At 29.9% G+C, this 16,372-nt stretch overlaps 1 protein-coding gene across 2 annotated transcripts; it reads left to right on the forward strand.

The window, feature by feature from the left end:
• The first annotated feature begins 12,571 nt into the window (after positions 1-12,571).
• On the forward strand, positions 12,572-15,413 carry LOC25487368 (stem-specific protein TSJT1). Of its 2 annotated transcripts, none has more exons than XM_013609278.3 (5): positions 12,572-12,972; positions 13,088-13,337; positions 13,788-14,028; positions 14,114-14,234; positions 14,998-15,413. In XM_013609278.3, exons 2-5 carry the CDS (start codon positions 13,129-13,131, stop codon positions 15,186-15,188), a joined length of 762 nt encoding a protein of 253 aa, XP_013464732.1. In that variant the 5' UTR covers positions 12,572-12,972; positions 13,088-13,128; the 3' UTR covers positions 15,189-15,413. The 2 variants fall into 2 exon arrangements, with proteins under 2 accessions (XP_013464732.1, XP_024632399.1); XM_024776631.2 differs by having other exon boundaries at positions 12,784-12,972; positions 13,108-13,337.
• The last annotated feature ends 959 nt before the right edge of the window (positions 15,414-16,372 follow it).

The raw sequence follows: 16,372 nt of genomic DNA on the forward strand, positions 1-16,372 counted from the left end.
AAGAGAAGGTTATGGTAATTGTTATAAATCCGGTCAAAAATTAAATTTTTAGATTCATTTCCTTAAAAAAAAAACATTTTAAATTCATTTCCTTAAAAAAAAAAACATTTTAAATTCATTCAATTAATGATGTATATGCTCTTTATCATAGATCACATACATCATTTTATGAATAAATCTAAAATGTTGATTTTTGTTTATAATAATGATGGTGTATGTTGCATTATATATTTGTTCATTATTTTCAGATAATTTTTAAAGGATAATGTTTCATGTACACACTTTTTTCCATACACACATTGTACCACTCCATGTGAGAATGTGTGACAGACAATACATGTGAGTTTTTTTTTTGTGTGGGGGGACCACAATGACACTTGTCAAAATTGTGTGTAAGTGTACAAGTGGTACATGCCACTTAAGGTGATCTATGTATCACTACTCTAAAACTTTCTTTCAGTATTTTTCAAAAAAAAAAAAAAATTCTCACAGCATTCTTATTGTCTTTTTCTTTTGAATAATGCTAACAAGACTTAGGGCCCGTTTAGACTAAGCTTATTTTAAAATTATGCAAATAAAAATATATGTATTATTCATAAGTTTGTAAATATAGTTTATAAAAAAACATTTTTTTCATTAACGAGAAGTTATAAATTAACATAAAAACTTATTTATTTTTATAAACTCAAATAAGTCTAATCCAATCGAGTTACCCTTGTATTAAGTGGCATACACGAAGGTTCCATTATTTTAAAAATGTGTCCTATATACATAAATTGGTATGGCTGATAGTCATATGTAATTTATTCAATAAGAGATTGAATGTTAAAAATAAAAAATAAAAGTGTGTTGAAAATAAGGTACATTTATTCAATATGTACATTTGAGAATATATTTTGAGTTCATTATAAAAAAAATTAAGATTTTGATTTAGTCCAGAAAAAAGCCTTTAAAGTAGAAGAAAAAAAAATCACAATTTTAAAAACAAATACGGATTGTTTGATAAGGCGTTGTGTCGCATATCAGATCGATCGACAAGCCGGCATCTCAAGTCTCAACATATGTTCTTTACTAGGAATACATATTATCGATCACAAACTTTGATCAACTTGCACAATATATTAATGATTCTTACTAGGAATCATATTATTGCATGTGCATTATCAATTTACGTATAGTAAAAAACTTCTCAAGAACCAACAAGATATTTTAACTGAGTGGAAGGAGGAAAAAATATGTGGGTAAATTTGTAGATGATTGGATGTAGAATTTGTTTAACAGTTAAATTTATTTTAAAATAAATCAATATAAAAATATAACATGACAATTAACAAGTGGACTATGATACTGCACAACCAAACTTCATATTACCATTGTGTTCACCAAATATTTGTCCAAACTTTTTTATAATATATATTTAATTTGTCCAAAATTTGATAAATAATGCATTAACAAGTACACTACTCCACTTGTTAAAAAAAAAAAACAAGTACACTACTCCAGCTAATTTTCACATTACTAATTAATTTTCAATCCTTATTTATATTTGTCATGCGTGATGGTGACTGATGACAAACATAATGTAAGCAAGAAGCATGTACAATATATGTTACTGGCTCTCAAGAACTTTAGATATAGAATAAAGGAAAATCTTATACGTAGCATGTTTAATCAAATTGATGCCTCTAAAATTATTTTATAAAAAATAATTATTATTAATTTGTCTTTATGTTAATACTCTAATCAAAGCATAATTACTTATACGTGGAATATTCATATTTCATAATTGAAACCCGAGGCAATGTATTTATAATTTATTTATAGCAATTTAATCTAACTTACCTACATGTTAAATGGACGATCCCAAGAGGAAGACATTGATGGCTAACCAAACTACATATATTTATCCCATCTATATATTCATGATCAAATGAAAACAAAATTTAAATATTAATTTGCATTGCTTCTGTGGTGATTTATACATTTGTTTGAGTTATTTAGATTGATAGACCATTAACTCTTCGGATTTTAAGAAAAATTTGTGTAAGAAACTGATTAGATATCTACATATCATTTAATCTAAAAGTTTCGCTTAAAAGATTGGAGTACTCATTTAGTTCTATTAGTGTTTTTCTTTCTCTTCTCTTTCATATATGTTTCCTCTACATGAGTTAATATTATTTGAGACATTGTCAAACATTAAGTGCGAACACATTTTTTAGTCGAAATTTAAACATTGATTTATCATGTTTTAAGAGACTAACACTCCCACTAGACTCAACCTTGATGATATAGTTCTATTGTGGTGCATATAATCCTCATGTTTTGGTGTGTCGGATTAGCAAACATAAAATTCAAAGAAAGTGAGTGGAGGGAAAGAATAAAGATGGGTTTAGACCTCTCAAAATGAGAAACGTCTCTCTAATATGTAGGAGTCAATGATTTTTGACAGCAAAGTAGAATCTTAATATAGATCCAAAAACAAACGGGGAGAGAAGAAAAGGTCATTTAGGTCAACATAAGTGCACATGATTGGGTCAGAAGGGAAACGGTGATGAGCTGTGTGGTACTCCGTACATTACACATGCAACAAATAGGTAGAAATACATGCATGCAAGTTTCATCATAACTACTGCGAACTTGCTTTGGTTCTGTCTTTACATTTTGATGTTGTTCTTGTTTCATTGCTTTAGGTGTTACTATTGTGTCTTTGTTAGATCCAAACACGTCTCTCATTCTGAGCAACAAGGATCCTCTATTTTTGGAAGAGAAAAATAGAGGGATTTTAGACAAAAATAAGGAGAAATAAAAAAGACAATGATGTAAAAAATTGAGGGGAAAAAAATGAGAGAAAATAAATTAAGAGATAGATAAAGAGAATAAGAGAGAATACTCTATCCAAATAATATAAACAAAAGTGAAAGTTGACAAATACGGACTAGATATTTTATCACATACGTAAATAGAAGGTATAAAGCAGAAGACAAATGGTCGAAAACACTAAATGAGAATGGATTTTATTTGTTGACAGATATATATGTTGGTGTTTTTTTAAATGATTTAGCCGAAAACTTGAGAGTGTAACTAAATTAATTATCTTCTACTCAGTTCAGATGTGCACTCTAGGTGAAGAATTTTAAATTTGTTACAAATATTTAAATAGTAAATTTAGTCATTATAAATCATAAGGAAAAAAGAAAGAGAAAAAAAAAAACATGCCATTGATATTGAAGTGCACCTACAAAAACAAGTGTTGTCTTGGAAAATTGGTTTGTGAAGGGGTTACAAAAAACCTGTCATGGAAAATATTGTTCATTTTGATTTTAATAATTTAGGCTATTGAAAAATAATAAACAATGTTGTTGTGAATGATTTGGCATAATAGAAATGAAGTAGTTTGGAATAATAACATGAGCAACTCACAGCAAATTGGAATTAAAGCATTTCATCTCTGACAAAATTGGTATATTGTAAACTGATGCAGCAAGGTGCTATATGTGTACACCGTAATGAACTTTGTGTGAAGTGGGAGAAGTCTAGAATGGGATGGCTCAAATGTAACGTGGACGTCGGCTTTTTTAGGGTTCCGGTATTATATGTTCAGGTTGTTGTGTTAGAAATTGCTAAACATGAGTTTGGAAGATTAAACATCAAATTTTGGGATTAAGATTTAGTGTTGTGTGAGTTGAAAAAAGTGATATTTCCGCCTTGAAAAGAATAAACATGTTAGTATAAGAGAAATACCTTTAATAGAGTGACATACTTTGGTAGTTCATAAGAGTTGTGATGTGACTTTTATGAACAATTAGGGTTATGATATTTTTTTATTACCCAAAAATGTTAAAATAACTTTTTAATATTATCTGAAAAGTGTTTGTGAACGGAATAAGCACTCATGAATATATATATATATATATATATATATATATATATATCACAAACTTGAGCTAAATGGTATATTTTTTATATTGTTCGAAAATGTTAAACTAACTTTGTAACATTATTTGAAAGTGTTTTTGTAATGAACATCTTTCTTAAGTGAAAGGTTGAAAGTTTATGACATTCACAAACCCAAATTCGATGAACACAAGGATTTTGAAAGTTTATGATGTTCACAAACCCGAATTCGATGAAGAAGCCATTGTACAAAACACACACAAATTGGTTTCACTCCCGTTATGCCCTTACAGACCCACACATAAAGATGGAATGTAAAGTGATGAAGTCTTATGGACAGTGTGAGGTCCAATTTAAAGATGGTGTCATTTAATTTGAGATGTCCATCATATCTCACTATCAACATATGTTATTGATTCACTATTTTAAATTGGCTTATTTTCATTCTTGAGGCATTCGGGACAAAATTTGTCGCGGTAAATAACAATGTTGTTTTCTTAATCATTGTCATTTGCAATAATTTACTTAATGAAATTAATTTAGTAGTTAGAAATCAATAACAATAATTGACATTATTCTATTTTATTTTATACCATCAATTAGAAGATTACAAAATTATTTATGTGTATCCATTTTTCTTATGAGAAATGATATTTGTACAACCATTTTAGTATAATTTTTGGACAACTTTCTCTTTGGTTTTGAGTTTTGACTAATAAAGAGAAAGAATATGAAGGTTATCACAAAATAGTTGTACAAATATAATTATTTCTCCTTATATATATGGTTAGGAGAAGACCACCATTTCTCACATTTGTCCCTTTAGTCAACATTGATGAATTGATACATGGAAGCTCCGTGTTTTGTAACTCATGTTATGTTAGAGGACAAGTAACAGGTTTTCAAAATGCAAAAGTGGAATTGAGAAATTCTTAGGCAATGCATATGAATCAATCAATATTTTTTTTCTTTTATATATGAAAAGAAGTCACCACGTCCAACAAAATTGTAAACATCTATAAAATATTAATGATTGCTCTTGAGACACACTGCAATTGCTCAAATTTACAAATATTGTTGGTTGAACAGTAGTTAAGTGTCATTCATTACAAAATAGTAGCTAATTGTCGTTCGGCACTTTTTAGATTTAAATCGTTTCAACTGATTTAAAAAGTTCTCTGAACATCATATCTCCAGACTCTGTTCGTAAGCATCTAATTCAGTTTGGTCACTTGGCGGGGTTACCACGATCTACGCATTCATTCTTCAAAGTGATCTGGCACGTATCCGTTTGGATAGTTTGGAAGGAAAGAAACAATAGGATCTTCAAAAGCAAAGCTCTAGATTTGGTTCAATTAGTAGACAGTAAAATTTGTATCTATTTCTTGGTTGAGGGTGAATAGGCTAACTTCAGCTTTCAGTTATAATGACTTGTGGCGACACCCTTTAATTTGTATGGGTGTTAGGGAGTAGTCTTTTTATCATATTTCTTTTTGTTGTGTTTTTCGGAAAAAATACATCTCTTGTATTTTTTGAGGAGTGATTCTTTCTGCACATCTTGTGCGAGATGAATTTCCCCTGTTGTTTAATCTATTTCCATTTTGGTAAAAAAAAAAATAAAAAATCTCCAAACAATAATTAACTGTCGATGATGATATTTTCGTCAGTGCAGGGTGCCTAAGAGAAAACCATAAGTGTTCAAAGAGCAATTTTCATAATGGTGGGTTTATTCAATAGGCTGAAGCTTATTCTGAAAGCAATTTTCAAGGGAGGCTGGTAAATACAAAAATAAGAGTTTACTTATTCCACTCCTTAATATTTAATCTTTATAAAAAAAATATAATTTGATACAACATTTTTTTTAATGCAAGTTGATACTAGAATTTATGCAAAAAACTTAATTTGATACAATATATTTTTTAATGCAAATATAAGAGTTTGTTTATTTCCACCTCTTACTCCCTCTAATTCAAAATGTGTGTCTCTTTAACAACAAAAAAAAAAATTGTATTAAAATGAATGGTATACCCACTTTTCAATATAAAATTTTCCAATTATTCCCTTTAATCAATGTTGTGTACACTATTTTCAAAGTAATATATTTTACTTTTATGAAAAAACATATCAATAGTTATCACGCGTAGATTAGTAAAAAAGACCCCTCTAATATGCACCCTTTTAAAAAGTAGCAGGTATTTTTGTATCTTCATTCAATTCAACAATCTACTCTAGAAGCTTTATATGTAGGTTGTTAATCCGTTCAATCCATTTAATGGACATTTTCAACGTTTCAACCCCTCAAAACTATTCCTTTCTCATTTTTCAGCAACCTCAAAACTCCATACCCATCAAATTGTACACCTCATTTCACAAAACATGGACCAGTGTCCCCTTTTTCTTCCTTCAACGTGTATGTGGACTCGTGTGCGGGGTGTTGGGTCATGAGGGGAGCCCGGGGACCGCATATATCTAGGCAAGAGCAATCATAAAAGTGAGAGAGATATCACACTCTTACCCAAAACCTTAAGACAATGAGTTTATGGGTCCTCTCACTTATAAAGTGTTTAACCTCCACTTTTCTATCTGATGTGGAACATATAACTCACACTTGCACACAACATTCCCCATCAAGTGCGTGTCCATCAATTCATCGCACTCCCCCCTCAAGGGGAAGTTCTTTCATCCTTAAATACTTTCTTGTACCACCGCTGTTGTTTTCTTCGCAACGGAACTTGCCTCCTGAACACCTTGTCAAGAAGACTTTCGAAACAAGGAGTCGGTTGTACCCTTTGTCGAACCAGGCTCTGATACCATTGTTGGTTCACAAGAGGAACCCGAGGGACCGCTCATATCTAGTCCAGAGCAACCATACAAGTGAGAGAGACACCACACTCTTACACACAACACGGGGAACACATGCCCGTAGAAACTTTTCTTGTTTTCTTAATATATATTTTTATCCTTGATGTGAGCTTGGAACTTCGGATTGAATTCCTCCAAGTTGTTTGGAATTCCATATCTTTATTTTGCTTGGTTTCTGTAACTTATAAGAGGTGTCTTCCGACCAAATAAACGCAATAAATTACATAAAAAAGAGTAAGACACCCTGTAAAATTGTCTGGTTTGAAAATTAAAAGATACATTATGACTCAATGCAAACATTACATATTTTTCCTAAATCCAAGAGTAACACGCTCAAAATTCTCTACAAAATTCTAAAATAAACAATAAATGACTTGATTAAACACTAAAATACATGATATAACGAGGATTCATCACAACCCAAACTTACATTTTTGTTTGTTCTCAAGTAACAATACATGTATGTACATTTAATATGCAATCAAATAAAGTAGCATACCTCTCGAGCTATGGTCAACCTCACTGTCATGTGATTATCATTCCCACTTACACCTTTCGAACGACTTACCACTTCCATTCTCAAGTTGTTTGGTTAAGGTTTTTATCCACACCAAATTTCTATTCACTCTCCAACAAGTATGTTGGTTAGATCACTCAATCAACATGTTAATGTCATACTAGAATAACCAACCTTCCCACTCCTTGCCAAAAAAAACATGGATACTAGTGAACTTCTTAACTATTCAACCTTTAAACCCAACAACAGGTCCTAAGACATTAGGCATATATGAATCATACTTCTTTTATATATTCAATATTTTACTCAATCATAGGCGATATTGAACTTAACCACTCACACTTGAAATCCAACAACCTTTCCCTGAAGTGTGAGTTATAATCTTTTATACTTGATACAAACACCATGATCTCAATCCCCTATCAAGTCGAACTAAGACTCTGAGGTTCACATCTCTTATATATCCAAATGATTTACTCATCAATACGCAATGTGAAACTTAATGACTCATATTTTAATTTGGAAAATGCTAAAAAAGTTATTTTCAATTATAAAGGCACTTATTAGGATTCAAATATAGTAATAATATCTTGGAATTATGTTATTAATTCTTGAAAAGTCTAAAAAATATTATTTTTAACATAAAACTTTTTTTCTTTTGAGTCATTACTCAAAATTTTTTTTATACACGAACGTTAGCTGTTAGTAAGTAATTGTTAGTATATTACAATTTTTCTTCTATCTGATTCGAACGTAAGACTTTTTTTTTTTTTTTTTTTTTGTCAAGTAGTTTAGTGGATAGAGCTTAAACAATTTAATTGTGGAGAAGTGGAGTGTCTGGGGTTCGAACCCGACCCCTGCATATAAAATACAATATCCCTACCAACTGAGTTAAGTTCACGGGGATCGAACGTAAGACTTTAACTCTCGTTAATTTGAGTGATGAATTCCATAAAGATTTTAATTTGATTTTTAAAACATGTAAAAGAAGTTAGCCACATTAATCATGAGGTGGGGTGTTCTGATTCTGTGTCCAGCTTTTAAAAGGAAAAGAGAAAGTTATGTGACGATTATTGAAGGAATCTTGAAGTTCATAGTATATAGTACACACAGAAAGAGATAAGATATAAAGCTACAAACTCATAGATTGTTAAAAATAAAATACTATGGATGTGTGGCTTTGTGTCATAGGCTATATTGGAATTATTTTTTTTCCTTTCTTATTTCCACTGTATTAAATTCTTAATAGGATGTCACTTATTTCCACTGTATCAGATTCTAATTTGTGTTGTTCTATTTGGAAGAATCATATTAGCCAATAGCCAGTGACTAAACATTACTCGATTATAAATTAAAAGGTTAATGGTGTTTTACCCCCTGTAATATAGGTTATTTTTTGTTTTTCCACCTGTAAGATATTTTTTTTTGATTTACCCCTGTAATTTTTTCTAAAAAAAAAAATATTTTACAGGGAGGTAAATCAAAAAAAATATTTTACAAGGGGGAAAACCAAAAATAACATATATGACAGGAGGCTAAAGCACCATTAACCCTAAATTAAAATTAAAACAGAAAAAGAACATAGAAGATAATCCTTTTTGAAAAGGGAAAATTCTAAGTCGAAAGCTGGAGCTGGAAGACGGATCATCTGGGCATGCTGCTTACATAATAATGTGACTTTGGTGTGTCCAACCAAGGGAAACTAGTAGCCGATGATTGTGACCTCGTGGGGCCAATTAAATATTACCTTGACTAAAAAAACACAGATTAAAAAATGTTTGTTGCTTCCACACATATGATGTCTTCATCTCTTAGAATCCTTAAATATATTGACTTATTGTTGCTTCTGACACTCCTTCAGATTCTCTAACAATTGACATCTGAATTGAATTTCTGATCAAAGAAGGAAGAGAAGACGTGTAATGTAACGTGTTACTCATTTGATAAGATCGGTTCTTATCTTATTTTCTCATGCGTTATAGTTCCATTGAAGTTTGGTTTGTTTCTCCTTATGACAATTCAAAAGTTTCTAAATTTGCTAAGGATTTGCAAAGCTTAAAAGAGAAGACGTAAATGTTAAAGAGTATTCTTTTTACAAATATGGTTAGTTATGAGATTGATTTTTTAATATGTGAAGATGAAATTGATGATAATGTGAATTTTTTTTAGATTTTGGTTGGAGGAAAATATTTTGTCAAATTGATACTCATTCAAGTTCCGCATTGAGTGTATGAAAAAAAGGATGAATTTTTATTTTTATTATAAATATAAATAGTTAATTTAAATTTTCTTCACAAAACAATTATAATCTTTTGGGTGTTAAATGATTTGGATTCGGTTCTTCTAAAGTGAACAACTTATTTGAAGGTGTAAAGTGCGTAATATTAATCGTTAGTTTAAAAATTAAAGGTAGATATCATAATAAATCATAAATTAGCTACAATAACAACATTTGGTTTTCTCACCTTATACTATCTAAAAGTAAAAATTTGAGCGACTGAGGTATGTTGTAAAAGATTTTTTTTTTTTTTTGGTTTTAGATTAAATAGTAAGCCATTGAAATTAAACTCACACAACTATAAGGTCTCGGGTTCGAACCTAGGTCACGACGTCCAGCCTTACAATTTCGACATTTTTTACAAAGTCTTATAATTTGCATGTTGAATAATAAAATATTTTACTCGGATAAGTTGGATCATGTAGGTATCCCTTCCCCTTCAAACCACAATTTCAATACGTCTTCCCTTGGTCCCTAGGGCATCATTTGCCTTCCAAAGAAAAAACAAATACTGTTTGAACATTGTGGTTGTACCAAGACTGATGGTGGTTTTTCTTTTAATTTGATGAGAGTGTAATTCAATAAAATAATGTAAGTGTTATGGTTTCATTGCAAGACAAGATGAAGAGGTGTCGTGTAATTAAAATATAATGGGGAGGGATTGTTTTCTTATTTTTTTATTATGTCACATATGCTTTGGTGACATTAGGGGGTGTTCACTTATTTAAAAAAAAAAAAAAAATCCACATATACAGAAAAAAAAAATCATAAGGATTAGAATAACTCCAAAATAAAAAGAGTGTCCAAAACCGCATAATATGAGATACTTAGGGTCAAATAAGTCTTTTTCAATTAGTTTTCTTTACCCCTCAAAAAAAAAATAGTTTTCTTTATTTTAAAATAATTTTTTGAGAGGTAGATTTTAAAATATTTGTAATTTTTTTTAGGGAAAAATAATTTGTAATTAAGACTCTAAACTTATATATAATATATAATTATCCTTCAATTTTTTTTAATGATTTAGCTTCTTAAAAAAAATAAAAAAATAATGTATAATTATGTTTCTAATTACAAATTATTTTGCTCCTTCAAAAAAATAATTATTTTGCTCTAATTTCACGATTGAAGCAAACAAATTAAATATCTTATCCTTTTTGTTTTAGACAGCAATCTTATCCTTTTTTTGTCAAAAAAATAAAAGGAATCTTATCCTTTCTTTTATCAATAACATTTTTTGGTTGATTTGAAAGTTTAGGAATCTAATTACATTGCTCAAAAAAAAAAAAAAGGAATCTTATTAAAAAATGGTTTGGTATTATTTTTCTAGGGGCCTTTTGCCGATGGATTTCTCTTTATCTGCTGACGGCTGTTTGTTTGCTCTACATTCTAATTTTTATTTGAGAAATTCTTAGGTGAACTCTTATTGTCATATGATCTACATTCTTTTTTCTTTCACAAGCAAAATTTACCTCTTTGAAATTTTACTGGTTGGTTTTTAACTGAGGCTGGTATTTTAAATGGTTTTATTTTTCAAGAATGTTATTTTCAATTGTATCTTTTAGTTTTTGTGTAGTCTCTCCATATCTCTTTATTTGTATTTATTTGATAATAATTATTGAGACGTTGCAAAAGATATATGTAACGTGTCGACATAGTTGAGATGTCGTTTCCATTGTATTTAATGATCCGATCAAAAGTTTTCACTTGAGGAATATAACAACAATTTTTTTGAAAGTTAATTATAATTTTAAAAATTATCAAATATTTGTATATTGTTTGCATTAGAAAAGGAAAAAAAATTGTCAAAAGTTCTTTCTTTCCATTTGATTGAATGAAAAGAATAAATACAATGTATTTGTTTTTTTCTTTTGTGTGGAACAAGTATTTATGTTCCTAAAAAAAAAAAACATTATTTATGTTATGAATTTAATATGTATGTATGAAGTGGTGTAAAACGTTTTCACACAAGCATTCAAACAAATCATTTTGTATTGCCATTTTTATATGATTTTTTTTAAACAAATTCTACAAAAATTTATTTAGTTTGATTTGTTTGAGCGCATGTGTAAAAAAAGTACTACATCATCATCGGTGTATAACAATTAAACTCTTATGTTGATCAGATTTTTCTGTGTAATGGCAGGAAGTGATTATATAAATAAATTGGATATTTTTCTAATTTTTTTTTTTTTTCATTTCATAAAAATTTTGTTTAATATGTGAGGTCTAGCTCAAGTGACAATGTTGGTATTGTTAAACTGTACACGTTCATTCAGTTCGAACTTAAGATCTTATAGTTGTGTGTGTGAGTTTTAATGTAATATTTATCATTTAGTCTAAAACCAAAAAAATGTATTTATATTATGAATTTAATTTGTATGTATCAAATGTTGTAAAACTTTTTTACACATGCATTCAAACAAATCACTTTATTTTACCACTTTTATATGATTGTTCTTAAAAAATTTCCACAATGTCTATATTCCTTGATTTGTTTGAGTGGATGTGAAAAAAAGTTCTACATCACCATTGTATAACAATTAAACTCTTGTGTTAATCATATTTATCTTTGTGTAAAGGGAAGGAAGTGATCATAAAAATAATCAGTTATTTCCTAAAGTTTAATTTTTCTTTATTCGATAAAATTTTTCTTTGATTCATAAAATCTAATTCAATTGACAATATTAATATTGTTACATTGGACACTTTCATTTAGTTCGAAGTCAAGACCTTATAATTGTGTGATAGTCTATACTCTTATAGACAAAAATAAATTTTTTATTTTGACAAAATTATGTTTTTTTTATGAGATTTGACAAAATGATTTTATAAAACCTATTTTATGGTCAAATTATAACTTTTCTTCCTCCTGTTTTTCGTTCAATACTAAATGAGAACTAAAATATTTATATTTTTTTTGAAAGAAACTAAAATATTTATATTTAAAAAATTAAAATATTTCATGGAATATATATTGTTTTGATAAATTAAAAAAAAAAATCATCGTGAACTTAGCTCAGTTGGCATGAACAATGCATGAAATATGCAAGTTCCAGGGTTCAAACCCCGGCCACCGCAAAAGAAAAAAAAAATTATACAATCATTTTATAATAACTTTTTTAACAATTTTTCTTTAATACTCCCATTATGTTTTAATTTTCTATCTTTTTTTTCTCTATTGTTTTTTATCAATAAAAATAAAGAAAAATGAAATTGTCATAAAAAATTATCTCAAATGATCGTTCATATATTACTGCTCACATAAAAATAGTCACTCTGAAAGTACCTAAACAAATTTCTCATGATAAGATCAAAGAAGATACTTGTTGAAGTTTCATACTTATCCATCAAAATAGGACCCACCCATTCATCTTAAAAAAAGACAAGACAACCTTAACCACTTTTGTTCACTCTGGGGGTAGGTGTTATGTAAATCTCTCATATAAATATCAAAATGAATCAATGACCCTGCTTCCATTTTATTTTAAATCCTTCGTATTCAATACCTAAGTAAACAAAGTTATTTTTCTTAGACCTCAAGATTTTGGTGTAGAATCACACGAAGAAGAAGAAAATGTTGGGAATTTTCCACAAAGGTCTTGCTAATCCACCTGAAGAGCTGAATAGCCCTGCATCATACAAAGGCTTAAAGAAACCTAAGCTTCCTGAAGAAATTCTCAGAGAATTCATTTCTCATCATCCTGATAATACTTGTTCTATGAACTTTGGAAAAGCTGCTCTTGCTTATGTTAGACCTGATAAGCCTTTTTCTGTTCATCAAAGGTTATATATATTTACTATTATGCAACAATATGTCATTTATTTGAGTAGACCTTTTTTTTTTTTTTTTTTTTTACTATAAGTAGTGAAGTAGTACTTGATTTTTTTAATTTATGTCGCGGTTCTTTGATATTAGAAAGAATCGCGATTGTATGTGGTCTAATTATAGTTTATAAAGAGTGACATCTTTAATTCCTTTTATAAGGATGAATTCGGTCCAACATAAAAGCTTAACATGGTATTAGAGTCTGCTTTTGATCCAGAGACATGTGTATTATGTTACAGTTCAAATTACTGTTGCATACTTTTTTTATTGGAAAAATTGATGTTGCTGACCAAATTGAAGGAGATTAGTACTCGGAAAAATTTGCTTGCGCCAATAACATGGTTGTTACAAAATTATAATATTTTTTTAAATGTTATTAGTGCTAAGAGATGGTATTTTATTTGCAGGTTGTTCTGTGGGCTTGATGACATATACTGTTTGTTCTTGGGGAGTTTGAACAATTTATCCTTACTGAACAAGCAATATGGTTTGTCAAAGGGAACTGATGAAGCCATGTTTCTGATTGAAGCTTATAGGACACTCCGTGACCGTGGTCCATATCCACCAGATCAAGTTGTCAAGGAACTTGATGGCAGTTTTGCCTTTGTTGTCTATGACAGCACATTTGGAACTGTTTTTGCTGCACTGGTATATATATTTGTTACTCTGCCATGTTCTTTGTTAACAATTCTTCAAAATCTCAATCAATCAATGATGTTTGTTTTTTATGCAGGGTTCTGATGGTGGATTGAAGTTGTATTGGGGTATTGCAGCTGATGGATCTGTTGTGATCTCTGATGATCTTAATGTTATACAAGAGGGTTGTGCTAAATCCTTTGCTCCTTTTCCAGCAGGTACCAAAATTTTAGCCATCATTCATACCCATTTATCTTGAATACAAAATCCTTCAAATTGGTAAAACTACTTTAAGAGCATGTGGCTGGTCCAAGTGGTATAAGAGACTCAAGGGGTTTAGATTGTCTGCGGACACAAATCTCACACATTCACATACTCGAAACATTGATATTTGTTGTATCAAGACCAGACGGTCTAGATTTCAATATCAGTATTTAGAGTTAAAAAAATTGGCTTGTTTTATGTTTGTCCGATCTTGATCCAACAATCATTGATGTGTTAACTACGTGAATGTGTGAATTTGCGGCTAAAGCAAATCCAAATCAGAGACTCGGACACTTCAAACAAGAGCAGAGAGAATAACAAAGTTGTCTCAAAAGTTGTACCAAAAGAGTTGTTCAAATAACACTGCTCTTGTTGTTAAACAAAAGTAAATACTTGGCATCTATAACATGTTTATAAAAACATTAATTTTTTTTTTTAAGAAGCAAAATTAGTCCACTTAAATTAGCACCAGAGAGAATCGAACCTGAGACCTCGAGGAAGAGCACACTTCCAAGTCCTAAGCCAATTACCACTAAGCCAACCCATGTGGGTTTATAAAAAATAAAATAAAAAACATTAATTTTTAATTTAGGCTAGTATTCCAATTTATTTTATGTTTAAAATACCAATTAAAGCACAACCCTTCAATACATTCAAGGGGAAGTAATAAAAATAGTTTTGATATTGATATGAGATAACATTGAATCATGAATGCAGGGTGTATGTTTCATAGTGAAGGAGGTTTAATGAGCTTTGAGCATCCGTTGAACAAGTTGAAGGCAATGCCAAGGATAGACAGTGAAGGAGTGATGTGTGGGGCCAACTTTAAGGTTGATAAGTTCTCAAGAGTCAACAGTATTCCTCGAGTTGGTAGTGAATCCAATTGGATGGAATGGGAGCAACATTAGATCAAGATGTAAATGTAAATAAAAAACTTTATGGTTCATGTAAAATAAAAATGTACTACTGTGCTTCATCAATGCTACTTTCCTAGCCAACCCTACCACCACCTACCTTGCCTTATCCTTTTGAATTTGTCCTGTTTTGGTTTCTTGTGTTTGTGTAGTTTTTCTGTTTCCTTCTAAGCAACAAGGTAGTGAAGTGTTTTTAAGTACATATATAGTGTTGTGTTAGTATTTTCTTTTCTCTCGTTTTAGCTACGAATTTTTTAAGTTTTTAGGAGCAACTCTTTATCTAATCCAAGCGCCGGAAGTCACATATAACATTTTTAATAAGTTTGTCTTGATAGCGCAACATAGATTGCTTGCAGTGCAAACTAGGGTTTTTCTATGAATTTAGGGTTGAGAAAATAAGTTTAAAAAAAAAAATTCATTGGAATGATGTATTTGATACCTTATCTTTAGAAATTGACTTTTTTACTTAGAGTTCGTCACTATTTTTTAAAGCATTTGGGAACATGGTCCTTATAATTTTTTAAAAAAAAATAATTCAAAATGGAATATATTAACAGCGGCGATGAAAACTCCTCAGTACAAGGTGTATCAGAGGATCCATACCGAAAAACAAAAGTCAAACAATGTAATTACAATAATAAGGTCAGTCGATACCCAAACAAAGTAAAGGGTTTGACAACCATCTCTGATATGCGCCTCTCACTGTATAACCATCATGAGTGTCCGGATTCCACTATCACCTGTCAGAAACATTAGACTGCACAACAACTGTGTCAAGTAAAATCATACACCTTACCATCTCTTCTTCCCATGCCCACTGTCTTCTCCTTGTAATTAAAGTTGAATAACAACAATTTAATGAGTTGACAACAAAATTGATTGAAAACGTATTTTTCTTTATAACTACAAAATATTATAAATTTAAGCTTAAGTGCAGTTTTGCCCCCCCCCCCCCCCCCCCCCCCCAATTTAATGTTTTTCGGAATTTTGGCCCCCCTATTTTAAAAATCTGAATTTTACCCTCCAATTTAATATTTTTCAGGAGTTGGCTGATGTGGCTTAAATAATACTAAAAAAATATCCACCTATTTAAATTATTTATATTAAATATTCTTAATTAAAAAAAAGAAAAAAATTAATAAATAAAAAATGTAACTTAAAATAATAATAATAATCAT

The sequence above is a fragment of the Medicago truncatula genome, chromosome 2, assembly GCF_003473485.1.
Source record: "Medicago truncatula cultivar Jemalong A17 chromosome 2, MtrunA17r5.0-ANR, whole genome shotgun sequence".
NCBI classification, from domain to species: domain Eukaryota; kingdom Viridiplantae; phylum Streptophyta; class Magnoliopsida; order Fabales; family Fabaceae; genus Medicago; species Medicago truncatula.

What these genes read in the sequence shown, in the direction of transcription:
- LOC25487368 (XM_013609278.3), top strand. Translation starts at nt 13,129, where the DNA reads ATGTTGGGAATTTTCCACAAAGGTCTTGCTAATCCACCTGAAGAGCTG. An exon ending in CCTTTTTCTGTTCATCAAAG is followed by an intron (nt 13,338 to 13,787) that starts GTTATATATATT and finishes TTTTATTTGCAG; the next exon opens with GTTGTTCTGTGGGCTTGATG. An exon ending in GAACTGTTTTTGCTGCACTG is followed by an intron (nt 14,029 to 14,113) that starts GTATATATATTT and finishes TTTTTTATGCAG; the next exon opens with GGTTCTGATGGTGGATTGAA.